This window comes from Corvus hawaiiensis, chromosome 2, assembly GCF_020740725.1.
Source record: "Corvus hawaiiensis isolate bCorHaw1 chromosome 2, bCorHaw1.pri.cur, whole genome shotgun sequence".
In the NCBI taxonomy this organism is placed as follows: Eukaryota; Metazoa; Chordata; class Aves; order Passeriformes; family Corvidae; genus Corvus; species Corvus hawaiiensis.
The window spans coordinates 58,442,959-58,462,403 of record NC_063214.1 but is presented as its reverse complement, the minus strand read 5'-3'; the positions used below and the strand labels follow the sequence as shown (position 1 = coordinate 58,462,403).

Sequence of the window (19,445 nt, the reverse complement as noted above, 5' to 3'; positions counted from 1 at the left end):
CTTTTGTAGCAAGAGATTTCTTCTCCCCAGTTCACCATATGTAAGGAACAATTACTTACCAGTGTGTTTGACAGGCTGACATAACCACAGTAATGCACCAAGTACTGTAAGTCTTGTTACAAGTCAAAAGTAGATGTTGAGCAGTATTTCTAATTTCAAGTTCCTCATCACTTTGTTATTGTATAAAATAAAGCATAAACCTCACCCCCAAAAGATGCTAGATGTTTTTAGATAAATAAGTGTTTCACTTCTACCCTGAATTTCTGAATATTCTCCCAACATCAGATACAAAGAGTTACATAAGAAGAATCTCTCCCTAACACCTTCCACTTGAAGGAAAAATAATTCCTAGTTCCCTCAAATCTGAAAATAATTTCATATGCCAAAGAAGAAAATTACTGCACACATTAGGGCTGCTGTGTTAAGGGCTGCAAGGGAACTTTGTTTCACTGTGATACAAAACACAAAACTACTAAGCTGACAAAAGACAAGAGACTTAAGAGACACTAGACCTTGGAGGAAAAAAAAAAAAGAGGAAAAGAATGCCACGGTCCCTGTAAAACTGCCTTTGACACACTCACAAGGCAGAAGCAACACAGAATACAGCTGCTCTCATCGGATCAGTGTTTCAGATCTCTCAACAAGGGTGGTATGTCTCTCAACAAGAAGATGACAACAAACTCAAAAGTTCAGTTTCAGCCACCTGTGGCAAAGGGAAATGCCCTCCTTATTTTTCAGTTGGTATTTGTTTTATGACAGAACACAAAACTGCATAAAACTCTTGATATCAAAAAGCAATGGCCTCTGAAACTCTGAATTATCAGCACAAGCTGTATCACCAGCACATTCAAAGAATTATTTTTCAGTGACTAAATATTTGGAAACCTTTCACTGAATGACACATGCCTCACCAGTACCATTCATGAAACTGCATGTGAAGGTGCATAGGATTACATGTTAAAGAGTCAATACCACTGCTGTCACACTGCCACTTGGTGCCTTACTATGGCCATGCAAACCTTTCAGGAAAAAAAACCAAGGATTACTTTGAAGTGTTGAATAACATTGAGATTCTAAGGAGGTAAGTCTAACAAGCTTTTCGAGCCTTTGTTTAACATAAAAAACATTTAACTGTATAATAAATACATTAAACTACCTGAAAAGGCAACCCATATAGCTTCTGTAAACTAAATAAAACCCCAAAAAACCCAAAACCAATCAGCTGTACTTGTACATGAGAACAAGATAAGACTTTTCAAAATCCTCTGTAGCAAATACATAATGTAGTGTGCTGTACCAGAGTGAGGGGGAACAAAAACCTAAACAACCCCAAACCCTACTACAGTTATACAAGGCTACAGGAAAAAAAAAAAATTCAAGCTAATTCAAAAGGACAAGAATCACACCTTAGACAAAGCAGTCGGAATAGTCTTCCATTTATGAAAGACTGATTTAAAACAATGTTACTACTCTTAGCAAGCTCAATCTCATTCATAAGTTAGTATCAAAACTACTCTTAGGGTTTCTGTTAATTTTAAGTTTCTACTTCATATCTAAAAATCAATCTTGATTGATTACAAACACTTTGAAGTCCCTTAAGCATATCACTTTTGGACTCATGGAATTCTGGACACTTGGTAAGATTACTTCATCCCCAGTTACAGTACAAATCAGCAAGCCAAAACCATTTAAATGTGTGGATGATACAACTAGTCAGAAGCTCAGGTCATTACATTTCATTTTGTATGCTGGGATACAGAATCCTTGAAATTAAAAATTAAGTTTAATGTACAAGATGCTTAATAATGTACATTCTCTGCACAGAAAAAATAATCAAATGCTGCAACAGTAAGTGGTATGAATTTTAACTACTTTTAGCTATACCAATTGTGTCAGAAGGAAGATTAAAGCATAACCAGCATTTAACAACTAAAAATCTACCTACCATTGTAACAACAAGATAAAGAGAGCTCAGTGTGGTGCTCATCCTGAGTATCCACCTCATTAAGCGGGATACCTCAGCAGTGTCATCTTTTAATCAACACATTTAGACCACTTCCACTACAACTTGAGCAAGCAAGTCCACAAAACATCAGAAATGAAGAGGCAAGAAACAGATGTTTATGTCCAACCAGCACATCAATACTGCCAGCTGCCCCACAACCAGCTAGCTGACTACCTCCACTCTCCTGCAGGCTGGCCAGCACATATCAGCCTCAAGCCAGCCCATGGAAGTGGGAAAGCAAGGACCATCTTGACAAGACGAACACCACAGCCCAATGTCAGCTTTGGCTATTCTGTGGATACAAAAGTTATGTTTCCTAACCAACCTTAGTTAGTTAGAACTTTAGTAAGATGTGCACTTAATTCCTTTGAAAATTCAGCTGTTAAATGGAGAGAACAAAATCACTGACCAATTCTAATTTCTCTGCATCTAAACATCACTAAATTCTTTATTTCTGGTTTTGCCTCTCAGCATTACAGAAACAGGTCTCAGAAAATCAGAAGTTACGTGCGTAAAGAGCTACCCTGAACACATAGCTGGGTTAGTAAAGCAGCTTGATTAAACATACAGGGTACCCAAACACCTTAGCATTTACAAGTCAATTCTAGACTACTTCCACCTGCCCAACTAAAAGAAAAAAAGACACTGGTCCAGTTCCAACAGCTCGATTAGATTTAACTAATGCCTTCCCTCTTGCATATGAGCATATCATAGAGTACAATTTATATACTTCACAACACAGGTGCCGGTGCAAGACAGTAAAAGGTGATGTTTGTATTGATGAAGTAAACATTGTTCTTGCCTAGAAACTGCTTTACTGGCCTTTTTTCCTTATTCCTTCCCTGACACCTTTCAACAAGTACAAAATACTTCAATGCACATGAAAATGCAGAAGCCTCAGGAGCTGGGCTGGTTTGGGGCAGAAAAAACCCCCATCAAAATGCTTGTTTGTATACAATTGATGAGATGATTAAGATTGTCAGCTGCCTACCTTTGGTTAACATTAAAAGCTAAATATTCCTAATTTGCATAGGCATATAATTAGTATGTGTAAAGTTGAGACTTAAACTGATTATATTGTTCCACTTGTTCTGATAACAGCTGGCTTCAGACTTGTTCTGATAACAGCTGGCTTCAGACGAAAAGAGACAAAGGGACATTGACAGAAGGTGATACTGCTGTTCTACCTGTTCACACTTTCAAAGTGCATATAGCTTACTCCAAGAAGTGCAAGTATATCACAATACAGGATGAAGAATTCTGGGACTGCATCACAATGATGTGAATGCAACTACTTAATCACAATGGGAGGAATTAAAAACAATGATGCTCTGCACACCAATCCCATCTAGTTCTGTTGGACATACAAAAAGATTTGACATCCATGCCAAAGTAAACCAAATGTTTAGTCCAAATTAACCCTCCTAGCTAGGTTTACTCCCTTACTTACAATCATCATGAATTATTCCCTATCTTTCCCCCCTCCACCAGTGTATGTTCTAGGCAGACTCTTCTTCCCCAAGCCCAATTTTGAGACTTACCTAATTACCAAGTGCTCCTAAACAAAGCTCCAAATTGTCCTTCTAAGAAAAAATGGGATTTTTTTTCAAGTTGTATAGACTACAAAGTTAGAACAAGTTCACTTCTGGCTTTGTTATCACAGCTTACATTAAATTATGCTGACCCAGTTAAAAATGCAGGCAAGGGGCATGGACTCCACAATACAAGCAACAGATCTACCAAAGCAGCCAAACAAAATGTGTCAGTACCTTGATCTGATACTCCAAGACAGTTTTATTTCATTTGATTACTATTTCACCCAAAAGGTATTTGCTCCTCTGTTAGGTAAACATTCTATTATTTTGCAGAAGATATTAAAACTTAGTTGAGATTCTCTGTGTGCTGCAGAACCTTAATATTTTAAAGCTTCCTTTTGGCTTGTAACATTTAACACAGTACTAGGTACATTAGGAGCAGAATGCAGTATTTATGCTACTGTATTTTATGCCATGATCTGTCTGGGACCTGTGTTCCTCAGGGTTAATAAAGACCACTGAAAGAAAACTAGTTTTTCTGCAGTTGGAGCTGCCACATTTTTTTTTTTTTTTAATCCCCAGTTTGGGGCCCCTAAAATTAAGCCCAGCTGCCTTCTGTTAACTAGTCTGTGGCAAGATAATTCAAGTATCTGAACCTGGCTAGCCTCAGCAAACTGGATGAATGAGAGATCTACCATAACTCTTTTACTTGGTGGTGGGTAATGACTCACTGAAGTCAGACTCTCATGCCAATATGGAAAGCCACAAACCTCCAATTATTACCGCTCATGATGCTGACTCACCTGAAAGCCCTGTGGAAGCAGACAGAGCTGCCCATCCACATTGTCTGCTTCTACTGCTCCAAAAGATCTTGGCAGAAAAGCAATTGCTATGTTTTATTTCTTACTAGCTCTTTTGTAAGGATATTCTTCGAGGTACTGATATCCTCTCTGCAATTGTTTAACCTCCATACTGAGCTACTACCAGCAAAGAAGAGAGAAATGAGCACTCATGTTTTAATTCCCATATACCAATTACCCAGTTTACAAGTACAAACCTATCAAACAACCCTCAGGGGACTGGACTTAAAGCAAGTTAGTTGGCCGAATTCAACACAAATTGCACCAATACTGAAGGATACAAAGCTGTCTGGAATACAATCAAAACTTTACCTGCTGGTTTGATAAAGAATAAAAGAGCTGGAATTCTCTATTCAACATCAAAACTCAAGGAAGGAATACAAAAATCTAGTAGATTTCCAGTTACTGCTACTGTGTGAATCAGGGACATTATATCCTGTAAAACGTTTTACAGCACTTCCATTCAGATGTAGATCTTAACACTGTTAATCACACCTTTACTGACACCAGACCAAAGACCGAAATGTACCCATTCGGGCTTCACCTGAAGGCAAAATGAAGTTTCTAGGTAATCCCATAGCATCCCAAAATAAACTCATCACTCAACAGCTGGTCGGCACAAACCAACCGGCAGGCAGCAAGGATCACCAACTAAGTACTACTTTTGTCCAGTGGCTCTAGCAGGCCAAGGAACCTGTCCACAGAATGTCCCAAAAAGCAGCGGCAATGCAATCACCTGCCATGTCCGTTTTGACAACGGTCCACCTTGAAAAACTTGACTGCAGTTTTTGGTCATTTAAGCTGCAGCCCAAAAGAAACTGACAGACACAGGAGGAGAAGAAAAACTTGATGCAGGTATCTTTTGGAAAGAGAAGGGCATACTGAATTTTACAAAGATGCCAGCTCTGCCTTATCTAAATATTGTAATATGCCAAATAAACACCAAGAATAGTGGATAAACAAGATAGTTTAATTACAACTGACTCCTATTCATACTTCTTTAGAAAGTTACAAGATTAAGGCTTCTTGACACATTAAATAGGTACAAGGATTTGAGATTTGGTAGTTTTATGTTACAGTAATCTGCTTTTGCCAGTACACATTTCTAAAAAGGCAATTACTTATTCTTCTATATCACATGAGCAGTGTAGTAAATGCTTTAGTTTCCTGGAAACAGAGGCTTAACCTGTCCTTGAGGGAAAACAAATGAAGTACCTACACAATTCCTTGGTCTCATCCAAGACATGATACCCCCTCTGTCCTCTCCCAAAGTTTCTAAGCAAGCATCCCTCCCATCCCCTTATCGAGCAGGGAAAAGTACCAGACATGTCTAGGCAAGTGGAAAACCTGACTGCCACTCCAAAAGAGAAGGAAGCCCTTTTCCCTTCCATAGTCCAGAAGATTAGAAGAGTCTGAAGAGGAGTCTAGAAGATCAACTCAGGTATATCTTCATTTTTTTACTAATAGATGTTACCAGAAACCCAATCCGCCACCTACTACCATATTTCACAGACAAAATACCATATTCATTTGTGTACAGGACATGAAAACAGCACAGCAAAATTAGGACTGTTCATGGTAACTAAGTGCAAACAACTGACTACAATTTCGATCTTTGGATCAACAAAAAGATTGAAATACTTTTAAGTGTACAAACTTATATCAAATTGTAGATAACCACTTTCAAGAAATTCATTACAAAATTAAGTGTCTGCTCAGAAAGGCTTCACAGATTTCTGGCCAAACACCAGAAGACCAGACATTCTTAAGCTTGCCAAATATTTATACTAGTTTCCCTTAGAAAGAAAAAAAAAAACCCAACAAACATACAAGGCTAAATACTAGCCAGATACCTTCTTGTGCAATCTATGTTTGAACAAAGACACTCCCTTTTCAGATACTTAAGCAGTCTTCAACTGTAATGTCAAAGTACCTCAGACGATCATTCTATCAATCCATGATATATTTGTAAGCATCTCCCTGTGAAGTGGGTAAAAAAGTTTTGTTTTTCCATCTATAAAATGGGAAAACAATTGCAATTTGCATACATTCACAGGGTGTCATGAAAAAAACCAACAAATCAACTCCCTAGAGAGCTAGGCTATATTCAACCACAGCAAGCTTTTTTTGGTATAATATTACACAGCTCAAATGAAATCAGATTTTCTTTGCTGTTTTTTGAAAGATATAATCAAAAGGCAAAAAAAGATTAAACATGTGCTAGCTGCCTAATTAAATCTATGAAGAGATCATTCTGCTCAAGATGCAAGAGAAAACAACAAACCCAGCTGACAACGCAGGAAGGAGATGGAGCATTAGGAATTAGAAAATACACTCTAGCAACATCCCACAATCTTATGAACCTTGTCAGCTGCCCTTTTGATTTAATCATTTCAGCATCATGAATTCTAGATGCTTCTACCTCACTTTTTAATGTGACATAGAATCAGTGTGCTTACATTACATGAACATTTTGGGTATCATACTTCTCTCCTTGAGGATTCCTTCAGTTTCTCAAAATTCCAATTTATATATCCTTCCATTAAAAAAAAAGGTGCTGTCACATTGATTGTACATATCAGTGCTCCCTGAACGTCTCTTCTTGTCTGGAAGGCTGCTCTTCAGTGCTGTTTGATCAGTGACAAGAACACTACATTCCTCTTGCACACCTGGTGAACAGTAGTTAACAGGATCCTGATGAATCGCAGCAGGGCTCTCATTTCAGGATACTCTCCTGATGTGGAAAGCCTTCTGTATCTGGCTGAAAGTCAGACTTTTATTGCAGAGAAATCACTACCACTGACTTTGCATCTAGCATTACGTGTGTGCATGAAAAGAAGTTAGAGGCCCTGATGCCAAAGGGCTGCATGCAAAGACAGTATCTGCTGGTTAGGGTGACTTCAGTTACCTCAGCAAGACACGACAATGTCTCTCGGCAGAACTTCTCAACCTTCTGACTTACACTGTAGTTGACTAAGAAAAAGCAAGGACTAGGACTCCAAGAACTGCAAACCTGAAATCTGACACTGCACCTGGCCAGGAATCCCTTACTGCACCTCTGAAAACCTGGGCACAAGCCACCCTAGCACCCTCTGTCACTGACCACCTTCTCCTCACACAGATGAGCTCTATGTTCCACACCAGCAAGTTTGCAGTGGGGCTTGAACACTCAATAAAACACATCTCCATCAAGGCTTACAAGTCTTGAGAGGAAGCTGTTTCTCCAAACTGATTTTGCAAATCACTTACTCTATATTGCCACTTCCAAAGTCCACCTGTTACTGAATCTGACAATAACCAAGATTAAAAATGCTCAAGAAGAAGTCCTCAGCTGATGAGACATGACAGAGTATGAGGGAAATGAGTAACTCAGTAACAGGTGTTTGAATGAAGATGACACAAACTTGTCTCCTGTTCTGCAGCCACTAGTACATTATATATTCCTATTTTCTACTTGCTGTATTTTTTACACACTAAATCAAGTTTAAAGCTGACTGCAACATTTGCTTAGCCTGAGAAAGGAAACAAGTGTCAGGTGACCCAGAAGAGCCTCCCCAGCAGATTTAATGGTGTTAATCTGATTGTGAAGGGATAACAATCCAACTGTTAAATACCACTAGACAAGATATACCTTCTCCCCTTCACACTGACCTCTTTGAGCCACCACTGGTCTTCTCCAGATGTGAAGGGCTGGCTCAGGAAGCTAAGGGAGCAGAACATTAAAGAAACATGAAGAGCCTTGCAACTACTTCACCCCAAGGCACAGACAGTTCTGATGCAGGACCAACTTTTTGGAAGAAACCAGTGCTTTTGACTACCCATGTCAAATTTTGTGAAATGGACTACAAAGTCCACTTTCTGCTATTATATTACTAATCAGGAATATCAATTCAGTATCAGAGTTTCCCACACCAGGTATTTTGGAAACAACTGACAGACTCTATTCTTGAAAAGATAAGAGATTTTGGATTTCTTTTTCATTTCAGATCAGGTCAGTTGACAATTTGTCTTTATTACTTGATGACACATGCCATTATTTACTAGTTCATTGCCTCCTCTAGCCTGTTATAAATTAGATGCCTCATTCCACTTCTAATCCCACAATAAATACAAATCTGATCACTTACTTGTAGCTGGTGCATCCTCCTAATTGCTGTCCTTTCATATAACACAGTTTTACAGGACAAAACATCCTGCTTGGATATGTACTGGAACTGTACAAATATTACAAAAGCCTCAAAGAATTTATGTAAAAAATAGTTAAAGAGCTCTTTAAAACTAGTCTGTTACACTGCTACCATCTGAGACCAGACTTCAATATTCTACAAATTAAAAATCAATCCTTTCATAAAAAAAGGTTTAGAGATACCAGTGCCACTGCTGTAGTGTTAGAAATACACAAGAATTAAGAAAAACAAATTCTGTAATTACAGGAAGATTACCAGAGGCTTGATGTATCACAACAGCAAACAGCAATAACTGGGCCTCAATACAGCAAGCACAGATCTCAATCAGCTTATGAAGATTATGTTCATCACAAGATACCATCTCCAAACTGCATTCTCCACAGGTATTTTTGAAATAAACAATTATTTCCTAATGTATCTGTGCATTTAAATCTTTTAAAATGCAATGCATTCAACTGATTTTGAACCTCAATGAAAACACTACACAGTACATCTAAGTGGACTTATTAGGTGTTTGCCTTCTGCCACGAGTCACAAACATTTCACAGCATTGTACTATCTACATGCAGAATAAAGCTTGGAAAATTCTGGAGCAGTAGCAACCAAAGAGGCTTCCCACATCTGTATCTTACTTCCTACCCATGTAATTCTTTCCAAGGTACAAACATGTACACTTATATTCTCCCAAGAGTATATATACTGGGTTTAAAGGGTAACAAAGAAGCAGCTGGAGTTAGAAACTCTGCATGAGAGTATCAGATCTTGTATTACATCCAGCTCCCAACAGGAAGTTACATGACGCCTGTGTTTTTGCTTTACCTACTGAGACTCAAGCCAGTGAGCCTCTTAAGACAGCAAAGCCCATAGTACCTTAAACCTACCTAAACCAGCTGTTAAAGCCCTACTCCATTCTGGCATCCTTTCCTCTGACAAAGTGAAAGGAAGAGAGCTGATCAATCTGTATTGTGAAATCTTGAAAGAAACTGGATTGGTACACAAAGTAGTTGGGAGAAACAGGATTTCTGGGACTGCTACAACCCTTACTTGTTTCATGAAGCCTTGGAGGGGAGTACAGGGAGACAGCAAAAACTCAGTGCACAGAACAGCATCCAGCAATGAGCTGGCAGCAGCATGTCTGCTCATTCGCTAACACTGTGCAGGTATGGAACCTCCACTGCAAAGAGCCTTTGACAGTTGACAGGAACACAGCTTTAAGTCAACCTGTACCTTTTCCCAGATGCCCAGAGACTGCACAGATTTGGCCTCTCCCAGAATGATGTTCCTCTGCTTGCAAAAAATTCATGGCAGCATGACAGAAAATTGGGAATGAATTCAAGCATCCTCAAAAACTAGATCCTCACTGTTAGCAATGCAGGAGCAGTAAATACACTGAATCTGCCAGAGCTGATGATGGAGATCTGGGCTAAGCCCAGTTTCTTCCTCTGCCTCATTTGGGGTGAGGATGCTGAAGGTACAGAATAAAATTTTATCCTTCAAAGTTCCTGATCCCAAAGGTGATACAGACTAAAAGGTGATACAATTGCCTGTAACTGGAGAAAAGACATCAGTGACCAGGACTTCTGAAGCTAAAAATCAAATAGAACAGGAGTAGGTGAAGGATGACAGCGTGGCTGTATTTCCTTTTGGCAAATAGTCCTCAACAAATTTCAGAAGGATAACCCTACAGACTAAGCAACGGAAGTTAAAAGACTTGTCTTCTTTTTACTTAAGACTAGGTGTATGACAAGTATACAAACAGAAAAGTTTAATCCCAATCATTAAAGTGTTTTTACATAAAGTTATTCAGTTTATAATGCACTAACTCCTTACTAGGTTTTGGGTTTCTTTTTCTGGTTGGTTTGTTTTCTTTTGAATGAGTGCACATGGAGTTTTAATCTAGTATGAACTTTGCTAATTACATGACCACAGAGTCTCATTATATCACACACAAAAAACACCAGCAACTCATGCAGACAGCCCTACAAATTTTAACACCTCTGCTCACCAAGAATTTTTCCGCAGTTTTGGTCAGGGATGCTGACTAATCCTGACAGAAAGAAATGGGCCGATTGTTTGATCCATCACCTTAAACATCAGAACTGTGAGTCAACGAATGGGTGCCAGCTACTGTAATAGTAGCTCCTTCTAATCCAAGATATTGAAGGAGTAAATAAGGCTAAGAAGGATGTTACTAAGCAAAGAATGAAGAACTGCAAAAATCAGAAGGTTAAAATTAGGTTTTCTAAAAGCTAGGCTAGCTTAGATATCAATATAAACAAATAAACACAGCAGTTACAACGGGTGTCACAAATTAAGTTATTGCAACTGTTTAATCTTGCCCTGTAAAGCCTCAACTGTACTGGAATAACCAGTGCTGGATATTTAGGGGGAAAAAAAAAAATCATTGAGACTTAAGACTCATGTCCATAATCACACAGGAAAGCCTTCTCATTATATGTGCAACAATTTAAAAAGCTCTTTCACATCTCTGGAGAATATAGAAGGTTGTGAGGAGAGAACTGGCAGTTGTCTGTCCAGATGAAGCCATGAGTGTCTTGGCTCCTTACTGATCATCTCTGCAGGTTGAGTTTAACTTTGTCTGCTGCTAATCACATGTCAGTACCTATAAAAATAAAAAAATCTCACTAATAAAAGAAAGAACAGAAGCTCATATTAAGTGAAGAACACTTAATTTCTGGCATTTGATTTTGCTATTATCCTTTTTGAGGGCTAAATACTCTTTAGAAGTATTAATATCCCAAAATCAGAATTTCAGTTCAATATCAACAACTCTACCTTCCTAAGAGAGGAAGACAACAAAGAGGTATGGAACTTCCACCCAAACCTGAAACTAGAAAAAGGAGAATGAACCTGTGCAGGTCCAGGATTCAGAAGCTTCAACTTCTGCTCAGCAGATCTGTTCCCTTGCTCTTAGAAAAGTACAATGAGAAGTTGCATGGGGTACTGAGGTCTGTCATAACAAAATCCAAAAGTACTTACTCATCTTTTGTTTCCCTTAAAGTTGCATTAAGATAAAGCAAAGACAATTATACGGCCTAGCAAACCCAGTAATAAAATCTGAGTTAACTACAAATTAAAGGAGTAAGTATTTTGGTCTGCCAGAAGAGTCTGTACCCAGAGGGGATCAATAGTAACTCACAAGTACTTAACAGCAGCCAAAGGAAGATTACTAAAAAATGTGTTCAGGCCTGATGTGTTCAAAGGCAATGACTGTTTCCAGGCAGAAGGTGACTCAAGCACCACTGTTTTCAAACTGAAGCTGAGAGCATACATCTTTGAGTATTTTCAATTTTCCAGAGGATATAATCTAGATATCAGACCATGATTTATTATGCCATCATTCTAAACACTTCATTTTTCTTTGGTGGAATTTGACAAAATGAGAAGATGTAGATCAATGCCAATGAAAGCACTGATGCCTCCTGCTTTCCAAAGCTGAGTACAGAAAATTGGAGGCAGGATCTCTATGTAAAACTCTTTATTGCAGCGCAGGGAGCAAAACAACTGTATTTAATTGCTGACAGTTGGGAATTAAGTATATTTGATGTAGAAAAGAAATACTTTGTAGAGAGCCAATAACTTTCACTACATAGAGATAATCTGTGCAATCAGCAGGTCAGTCTGTGTAACAGTTCCTCAAGAGAGGCACAGTAACTAATGGCAATTATATAGCTCTGCTGTGCTCATCCATTCTCCATTCTAAACTTAACTTACATTGTTTTACTTTTAGAGACTTAAGTCAGATAAAGTTTACTCCAGAAGGGTACTCCTAACACGAACTTTTAAATACCCTGATCAGAAAAAGAGTCAAAAAGCAGCTTTAGTAGAAAATCTCAGACATTTAATACAAATTAAGTTGTTTTGAAAGACACTGAAACATTTCCAATCTTTATGTTCTTTAAATGACCCTAAATTCCATTTTAGCATATTTCCATGGGTATACAACTTCAAAATACCTCTGCATTTTATCTATTTGTTAGTGTAAAAGAAGTATGTTACCTAGGTTTTAACCCTTTTCAAAAGCAGATATGACAGCTTTAACTACATTACCACTATTGGAGCTCTGCACCAGTCTCAGGCTCAGCCACAGAAAGGAAATCAGTCAGCACACTGGAGGACAACCCTAGGGATATACTTCTCCATAACAGCAAATACACTACTCCAAAATAATTACACCCCTTCAGGGGAAAATGAGAGCTAAGCCACCTTAGCTGGTCTGGCAGAAGTAATCTCAGCAAAGCTTAGGCAGTCCATTCCCTCCTTCCTCCCCATGGAGGCAGATATTTAATTCCCCTAGACTTGGGCATGCTATAATGTAAGCAAGCATGGATGACAGATCAGTTCACACTAGGCATGAACATACCTAACCTTTCCCTGTTTAGAGCTCTGATGGATTCAGGCCAGGGACTGAGAAAGCAGCAACAAAGCCGGTAACCAATACAGAGAGATGAGACAAGGACAAAATGAATGAGGAGCAGCAGGAAGCGCCTCACTGGATGAGAAGGGGAAAAAGAAATGCACCACGCCCCCTCCTTACCCTGAGAAGCAACTGCTAAACAGAAGGTTGGGCAATTTTTAGTTACTTTCTAACATTTCCTAATGTTAGCCAGAAGCGTCGAAGTTATACTCTTTACATGCAATATTTTCTGTGAGAAAGATTCACTGTTGCAGAGTTAAATAAAAATTAAAGACTACTTTACACTGTGAATGTCATCTTAAAGACACCACTGCTGCTAAGCCTGACCTGCATAAAATTGTCTCCACCCAAACAATAGCAGCCGAAGTGTGAATTCTGCTAAAATACAAAATGTGCTGTCAGAGGACTAAAATTCCAGTCTGCTGATTACAAAAGTTAAGTGATAAAATCAACAGAAGCATGGAAAACACCCTCAGGTGAAGTCAAAGTAATCTGACATATATTTAGGTTTTCACTCTAGCGAAGCCTAAGCCGATTTCAATCCTAGCCTGATTTCAGAGCTCACTCCCCCTTCCTTTCCTACTACAGAAACTTAAACACAAGATTTGGGATTTCCTCTTTCAACTGCGAGTAGAACTGAAGATGTCTCTGATAATGACACGCAGATTCGAAGACCTCTGGAACATCATTAGGGAATAAGCTTGCAATAACCCTGAAACTCTCAAATTCGGGGGAGTAAACTACTACCCCATTAGCTTTACCGAGCACCACACTCCTTCCCGATGCAGACGCAGACGCCCAGCAGACCATTACTGATGTGCCTACCAACATTTGAAAACAAAATACAAAAATTTAAAAGAAAAAAGGGGTTGATACACGGTAGGACAGGAACAAAACGGGCCAGCACAGCACACTGCAACAAGGCTCACCAGAGCGTGGGAGCGGTCCCCGGCACCAGCAGAAGCCTCCGCGTGCAGCAGCGGCACCGCGGGACGAGGGCAGGGCAGCCCCGAGCCCCGGCGGAAGGGCCGCCACCGCCCCGGGGGGCGGCACAAAAGGCCGCCGGCACCATTGTCCGAGGCCCCATCCGAGCCCACAGCCGGGGGGAAGGTGGCAGGACGGGGAGGTCGCCGGGGTGGGAGCGGGGAGCGCCGCAGGAGGAGAAGGTGCCGCATCCCGCCGGCCCTGCCCGGGCCCCGGCGAGCCGGGCAGGCGGCGAAGGGGCCCGCGGGCGGCCCGGCCGCGCCAACCCTTCCCCCCGCCGCCGCCTCCGCCCCCCGCCGGCCGCGCCCGCCCGCATGACGGCGAAGAAAAAAACCCCCCTCGGGCGCTCCCCCCGCCGCCTCCTCCCGCCGCGAGCGCGGCCCGGCCCGGCCCCTCCTCTGGCGGCCGCCGGCGGAGGCGGAGGCCGGGCCCGGCCGGGACCCTGCCGGCCCCACACGCACCTCCGCGTCGCGGCCCTTGTTCTTGAAGCTCTTGATGCGGTGGCTCTCCAGGCCGGTGGCGGCGGCGTTCTCGGCCATGGCGGCTCCCGGCGACTCCTGCGAGGCGGCTCCGGCGGCTCCCGGCGGCGGCTCGCGCGAGGGGCGGAGGGAAGCGGGACGCGCTCCGTGACGAGCGCGAGGGGGGGAAACGGGCGGGGAGGGGGGGGGAAACCGCTGGCGCGCGCGCGCGCGCCGTTGCTGAGTGACTGGGAGAGGGATGGGGGGGGTGGAGAAGGGGGGGGGGGGGTGCAAGCTCACGTGACGCGGCGGGCGGGCAGACGCCGTCCAATCGCGGCGCGGTCTGCCGGCTCTGGTCCCGCCCCCCGCCCTGATCCCGCCCCCTGCCCGCATGGCATTCTGGGGCGTGTAGTCCCGGCGGACGGGAGCTCTGCACGTGGAGCGGTGGCCCGGCGGCGAGGTTCCAGCTCGATGCCGGGAGCTCGGGGGCTCCGGGAGACCTTTGGGGGCGGTGGGGAGGGCCTGAAGGTATTGTGCGTACAGAGTCCTGGAATGGGTCAGGTTGGAGGGCACCACAGTGGGACATTTGGTCCAATCTCCCCGCTCAAGCGGAGCGAGCCTATAGCACATGGCACAGGATTGTGTCCAAACGGTTCGTCGTATCTCCAATACAGGAGCCTCCGCAGTCGCCTTTCCGGGCAAACTGTTCCAGTGTGTGGTCGCTTACACAGTAAAGAAGTTCTTCCTCATGTTCAGGTGGAGCTTCCTGTGTATCAGTTTCTGCCTGTTGTCTCTTGTCCCATTGCTCGGCACCACTGAGAAGAGCCTGGCTCCATCCTCTTGGCACCCTCCCTTCACTTACTCATAGACATTGATGAGATCTCTCAGTCGTGTCTTCTCAAGGCTGAACAGGCCCAGCTACTTCAGCCTTTCCTCACAGGAGAGATGCTCTGGGCCCTTCATCATCTTTATCGCCCTATGTTGGACCTGCTCCAGGAGCTCCCTGTCTCTCTTGTGCTGAGGAGCCCAGAACTGGACACAGCACTCCAGATGTGGCCTCAGCAGGGCTGAGTAGAGGGGCAGGATCACCTCTCTCGACCTGCTGGCAATGCTCTTCCTGATGCATCCCAGGATTACGCTTATCTTGTTAGCTGTGGGTTCGTTCCCCCTAATGCACTCTGGGGTGACCCCGCTGGCACAGCTCATGCACAAAGTGACCTCGGGCAGCTCTGCCAGCCAAGGCTGTGTCATGGGTCTGCTCTGCATCTCCCTCTGCTCCTCATGACTGCACTAACATTGCTGTATGCCTGGGAAATGCTGCACAACAAGCACCTAACAAATCCAGATGTTTCGGGAAGCCTCGAATCCCCTTTGGTGAGTCTGCCATGCAAGCACGCCCTACCTGGAAAAAGCAAATCCAGCGCTTTGCCGACACGCCCTTCATACCACAAGTGCACGTGGCAGCTGGGGTGTTATACCTACTGCAATGCAGAGCACAAAGGGGCTCTGCCCAACAAATTGTCCCCAAACTGTCAAAATTATTGCACCGCCACTCCCCATGTGCAGCTCTGGGGGTGTTTGGACAGCCTGCAGACAGATCCAGCACCTCCAGATCAGTGGTAGCCTGGGCACATGAGTTTGGGTCAAATACACTGCCTTGAAGTCAAACCTGGAATTTTCGTGGCAGAAAAGAGGACGTATGTGGGTGGTGTAGTTGTAGACAGTGGTAAGCAGTGATCTAACACCTTGCATAAAGCAGAGTATTATCCAAGAAAACCAAAACCCCGAAATAATGAGAACACGTAACGTTCCAATTTAGCTCATCTTATACCACATCAGGTTCTGCAACAGATCCTTATAGCTATATATAAGTTTTTCACAAACCTCTTTCAGAGTCTCTCCCTCTAATTGACAGCTCAGCTTCTTATTTGCCTTCTCCCAACCCCTCTTTGGATCATTCAAGTGACTGTAACTTGTATCATTCAACTGAGCTGTACTTCACAGCTCTGGCAAAACAAGGCTTGCAGCCTGATGGAGATGAGTAAAAATCTGGAAGACTAACGCTCTTCCTCACCGTCATTGAGCTGCGTGCCAAACGTGGCGGATCAATACAGCATTTCCATCTCTCTCGTTTCCAAGTAGTTTCCAACACACTTTCCTCCGTGCCTTTTCCCAACAGCTTTATCTGCATGTGCTGCACCATTGTTGCTAGGAGTGGAAGAGAAGGAGCCAGAAACAGGGAAAGCCAAAAAGGCACAACCGATGTGGCCAGTGTTTGTCAGAGATGGCTTCTAGGCTCTGTCACTTGCACATTTGAAGAAAAAATTGCTCCAGCTCTCTATCTGTCTTCAGGAGAGCTCCTAAAGCAGATTTAGCAGCTGACAACTTTGTTTTACCCCCCCAAGGAAGGTGGCTGTAGCTGCCAGCTGCGGCTGACTCAGGCCTGGTAGGACAGCAGAGCAATGCTGATGTGATCCCTGCTAGGCAGGGCTGTTGCAGTTCTCCTCTGGAGGAGTTGCTCACCATTACCTTGAACAAAAGATTATTGTTCAGCACCACTCGGCAGGCGTAATCTGAGAGGTAAAAGCAAAACTTGCAACAAGAAAAACAAGTGTCTCCAGGTTGGAATAACTCAATTTACCAATCCTTAAATCTACCCATTCCGCTAGATAGGATTTATAGATTCAGTGGTTTTTTCTTTCCCATTTCTTCCTTGATATAAGCCTTTCAGAGTTTGTATAGTGCATTTCATTAGTCCAAACAGACACTCAGGAATTGAACACCTCTTAGACAGAGCTATGTGGAAGTTTGCTTGGCTCTACTGCCTGAATAAAGCTTTGTGGTGAAGCTCTTGACTTGGTAATTGAAGTTGCGTGTACTCAGAGAAAACATTTTGGTGCAGTTAAGCAAATACTGCTTTTTGGCACTGTAATTAACAGACACTACTAAAATATAATGCATGAGTACTTTGCTACTTTGAAAACAGAACAAACCATGTGGATCTGAGTGGCCGTTCTTCATCGCCATATGAGTTTCATATCAATGTGTTCTTGTTGCCAAGACCTGCAAGATAAGTGTCAGGGCCATGAGCACATTTAAAGGATTCACTGACCCTGAGCAGCCTCCCCATACTCCATTTCAGCCCTTTGCCCCAGTGATGCTGCAATGGTGCCAGTCTCAAGCTCCACTGCAGCCCTGGCCCAAATGTGGGGGGCTGGTGTCCTGGCTGGGCGATGGGAAAGGGTGAAGGGGAGCAAAAGCGGGTGGTTAGGGCCACCAAGGTCTGTGGGTGCCTTCAGCGCTCTGACAACATAAACTCTGTAGCTTAAAGAGCTGTGAGGAGGAAAGATCTTTCATAATTCAAAGATATGGGGCAATAAGAACTTTTCAGGTGTCCCATTACTGAACAGAGTTAAGCAATGCTTGCTTCTGGGATGACCTGTTGGCTTCAGCAAAACTGGATAAGCCCAATTAATATTGCTATATTTTGGGAAGTGCATGTGGTCAGCTCAGGAATCCACCTGCAGTATCAGAGTCAGAGGCCACTCATCCTGTGGTAGGTAGTCACTTGTTCTTTTGCAGTCAGTGATTTTGTCTGTATCCACCAGACAATAGAGCTGAAGAAAACCAGCATGTAAAAAAAATGTAATGAACCTGAGTCACATTATTGCTGGCAATCCCTCCAAGAAGGATTGGGGAGGTTTAGGTGCACTGCTTTAAGATTCAGTCCCACCCTGCTAATGGATGTTAGAAGGCGAGGCAGGAGAGACAAGTAAAACATGTGTCAGCTGCTTGGTCTCTGTTCACAGCCACGCGCAGCTGAACCCAAGACCTTTGGGGTAGAGGAGGTATGGATGCCTCCCCAGCAGAGTAGCAGGGTGGCTGGCAAGGTGGGATCATCTTGAAACACTGCTGCTCACTTTGCTACAAACCACATGGCAAGAACAGTCTGTAAATCATGCAACTTGTAATCACAGGAAAGTGCAAGGATTGCTACTTAAGTTTAAGCCATTACCTGAAGCACCCATGGGTCTCGTGCCTTGCTTGCCCACCTCAAAATGGGATACCCGAGCACCTCTGACCTGGAATGCACGACAGCTGTAACCACGTATTACCACTGGCACAGCGGAGCGACAGAAAGCCTTTTTGCCCTACAAAATCTGCGCTGTTCATGTGCTCTCTAGCTCTCAGCAGATGTTAACCTTCATGTCTTGCCTTCTAGTACCTCTAGAGACAGCATGACTGGTGCAGGCTCAGACCCTTGCATGGCTGGGGTCCCTGCCCAGACCCTCTGTGGCTGTCCCACCGTACGTACAGCTCTCCAGCAACTGGCTGAGCAGCATCTCGTCGGGTGTTGCTCTCTTACAATAAGGGATGAGTAACGCATAAAGTAAATTAAAGCAACGCCTCATCTTCCCTTAAGGTACATGTATTGTTTTGGTGAGACCATTAATGCACGTTTGCAGTTCTCTCCATCACTGAGGTAAAAAATTTGTCTTCATAGGAAAAGAGTTATGTTCTTACCTCATTGTAACTAAGGCTTAGTGATGACTGTGAGCTAAATCCTGGTAGGCACTCCAGCTTTGTCAAAGGCTGCCAACAAGTGCCATATGAGCTAAGAGGTAACGTGCACTCCAGGAGAGGTGAGACAGATCCACTGAAGAGCCCGTGGTAAGTTGCTGTGTAGAAAGATCCACAACCCCCAGGTCAGGAAACCCCTAATCTGAAAATAACTGAAACACTGGGAAAGTGTTGGGGGGAGCATCACTTTTTTTCTTGTTCTTATGCTTTTCTGAATACATCCGTTTCCTGGTGGCTGTTGGAGATGCAACAGTCTTACTGAATTCTTATTCAGACACACTTTTGGTCTGACCCACCATAGTCCTTATATTCACAGCAGAAAGTTAGTGCTCAGTGAAACACGTCAGTGTGAATTTGACACCCAAGAGTCCCAGAGTACAGTGTGCTCCTCCTTCAA

At 43.1% G+C, this 19,445-nt stretch overlaps 1 protein-coding gene across 2 annotated transcripts in view; it reads right to left on the bottom strand.

Annotated features, from left to right (window-relative positions):
- Positions 1–14,620, bottom strand: part of KPNA3 (karyopherin subunit alpha 3) — a 48,156-nt gene extending 33,536 nt beyond the window's left edge. Inside the window, exon 1 of one of the 2 annotated variants that reach the window (XM_048295243.1) lies at positions 14,471–14,620. In XM_048295243.1, coding sequence (XP_048151200.1) covers positions 14,471–14,548 — 78 coding nt within the window. In that variant the 5' untranslated portion in view covers positions 14,549–14,620. Of the gene's footprint in view, positions 1–13,954; positions 14,232–14,470 lie in introns of those variants that run through there. The other variant, XM_048295242.1, reaches the window with a different exon arrangement.
- Positions 14,621–19,445: the final 4,825 nt, after the last annotated feature.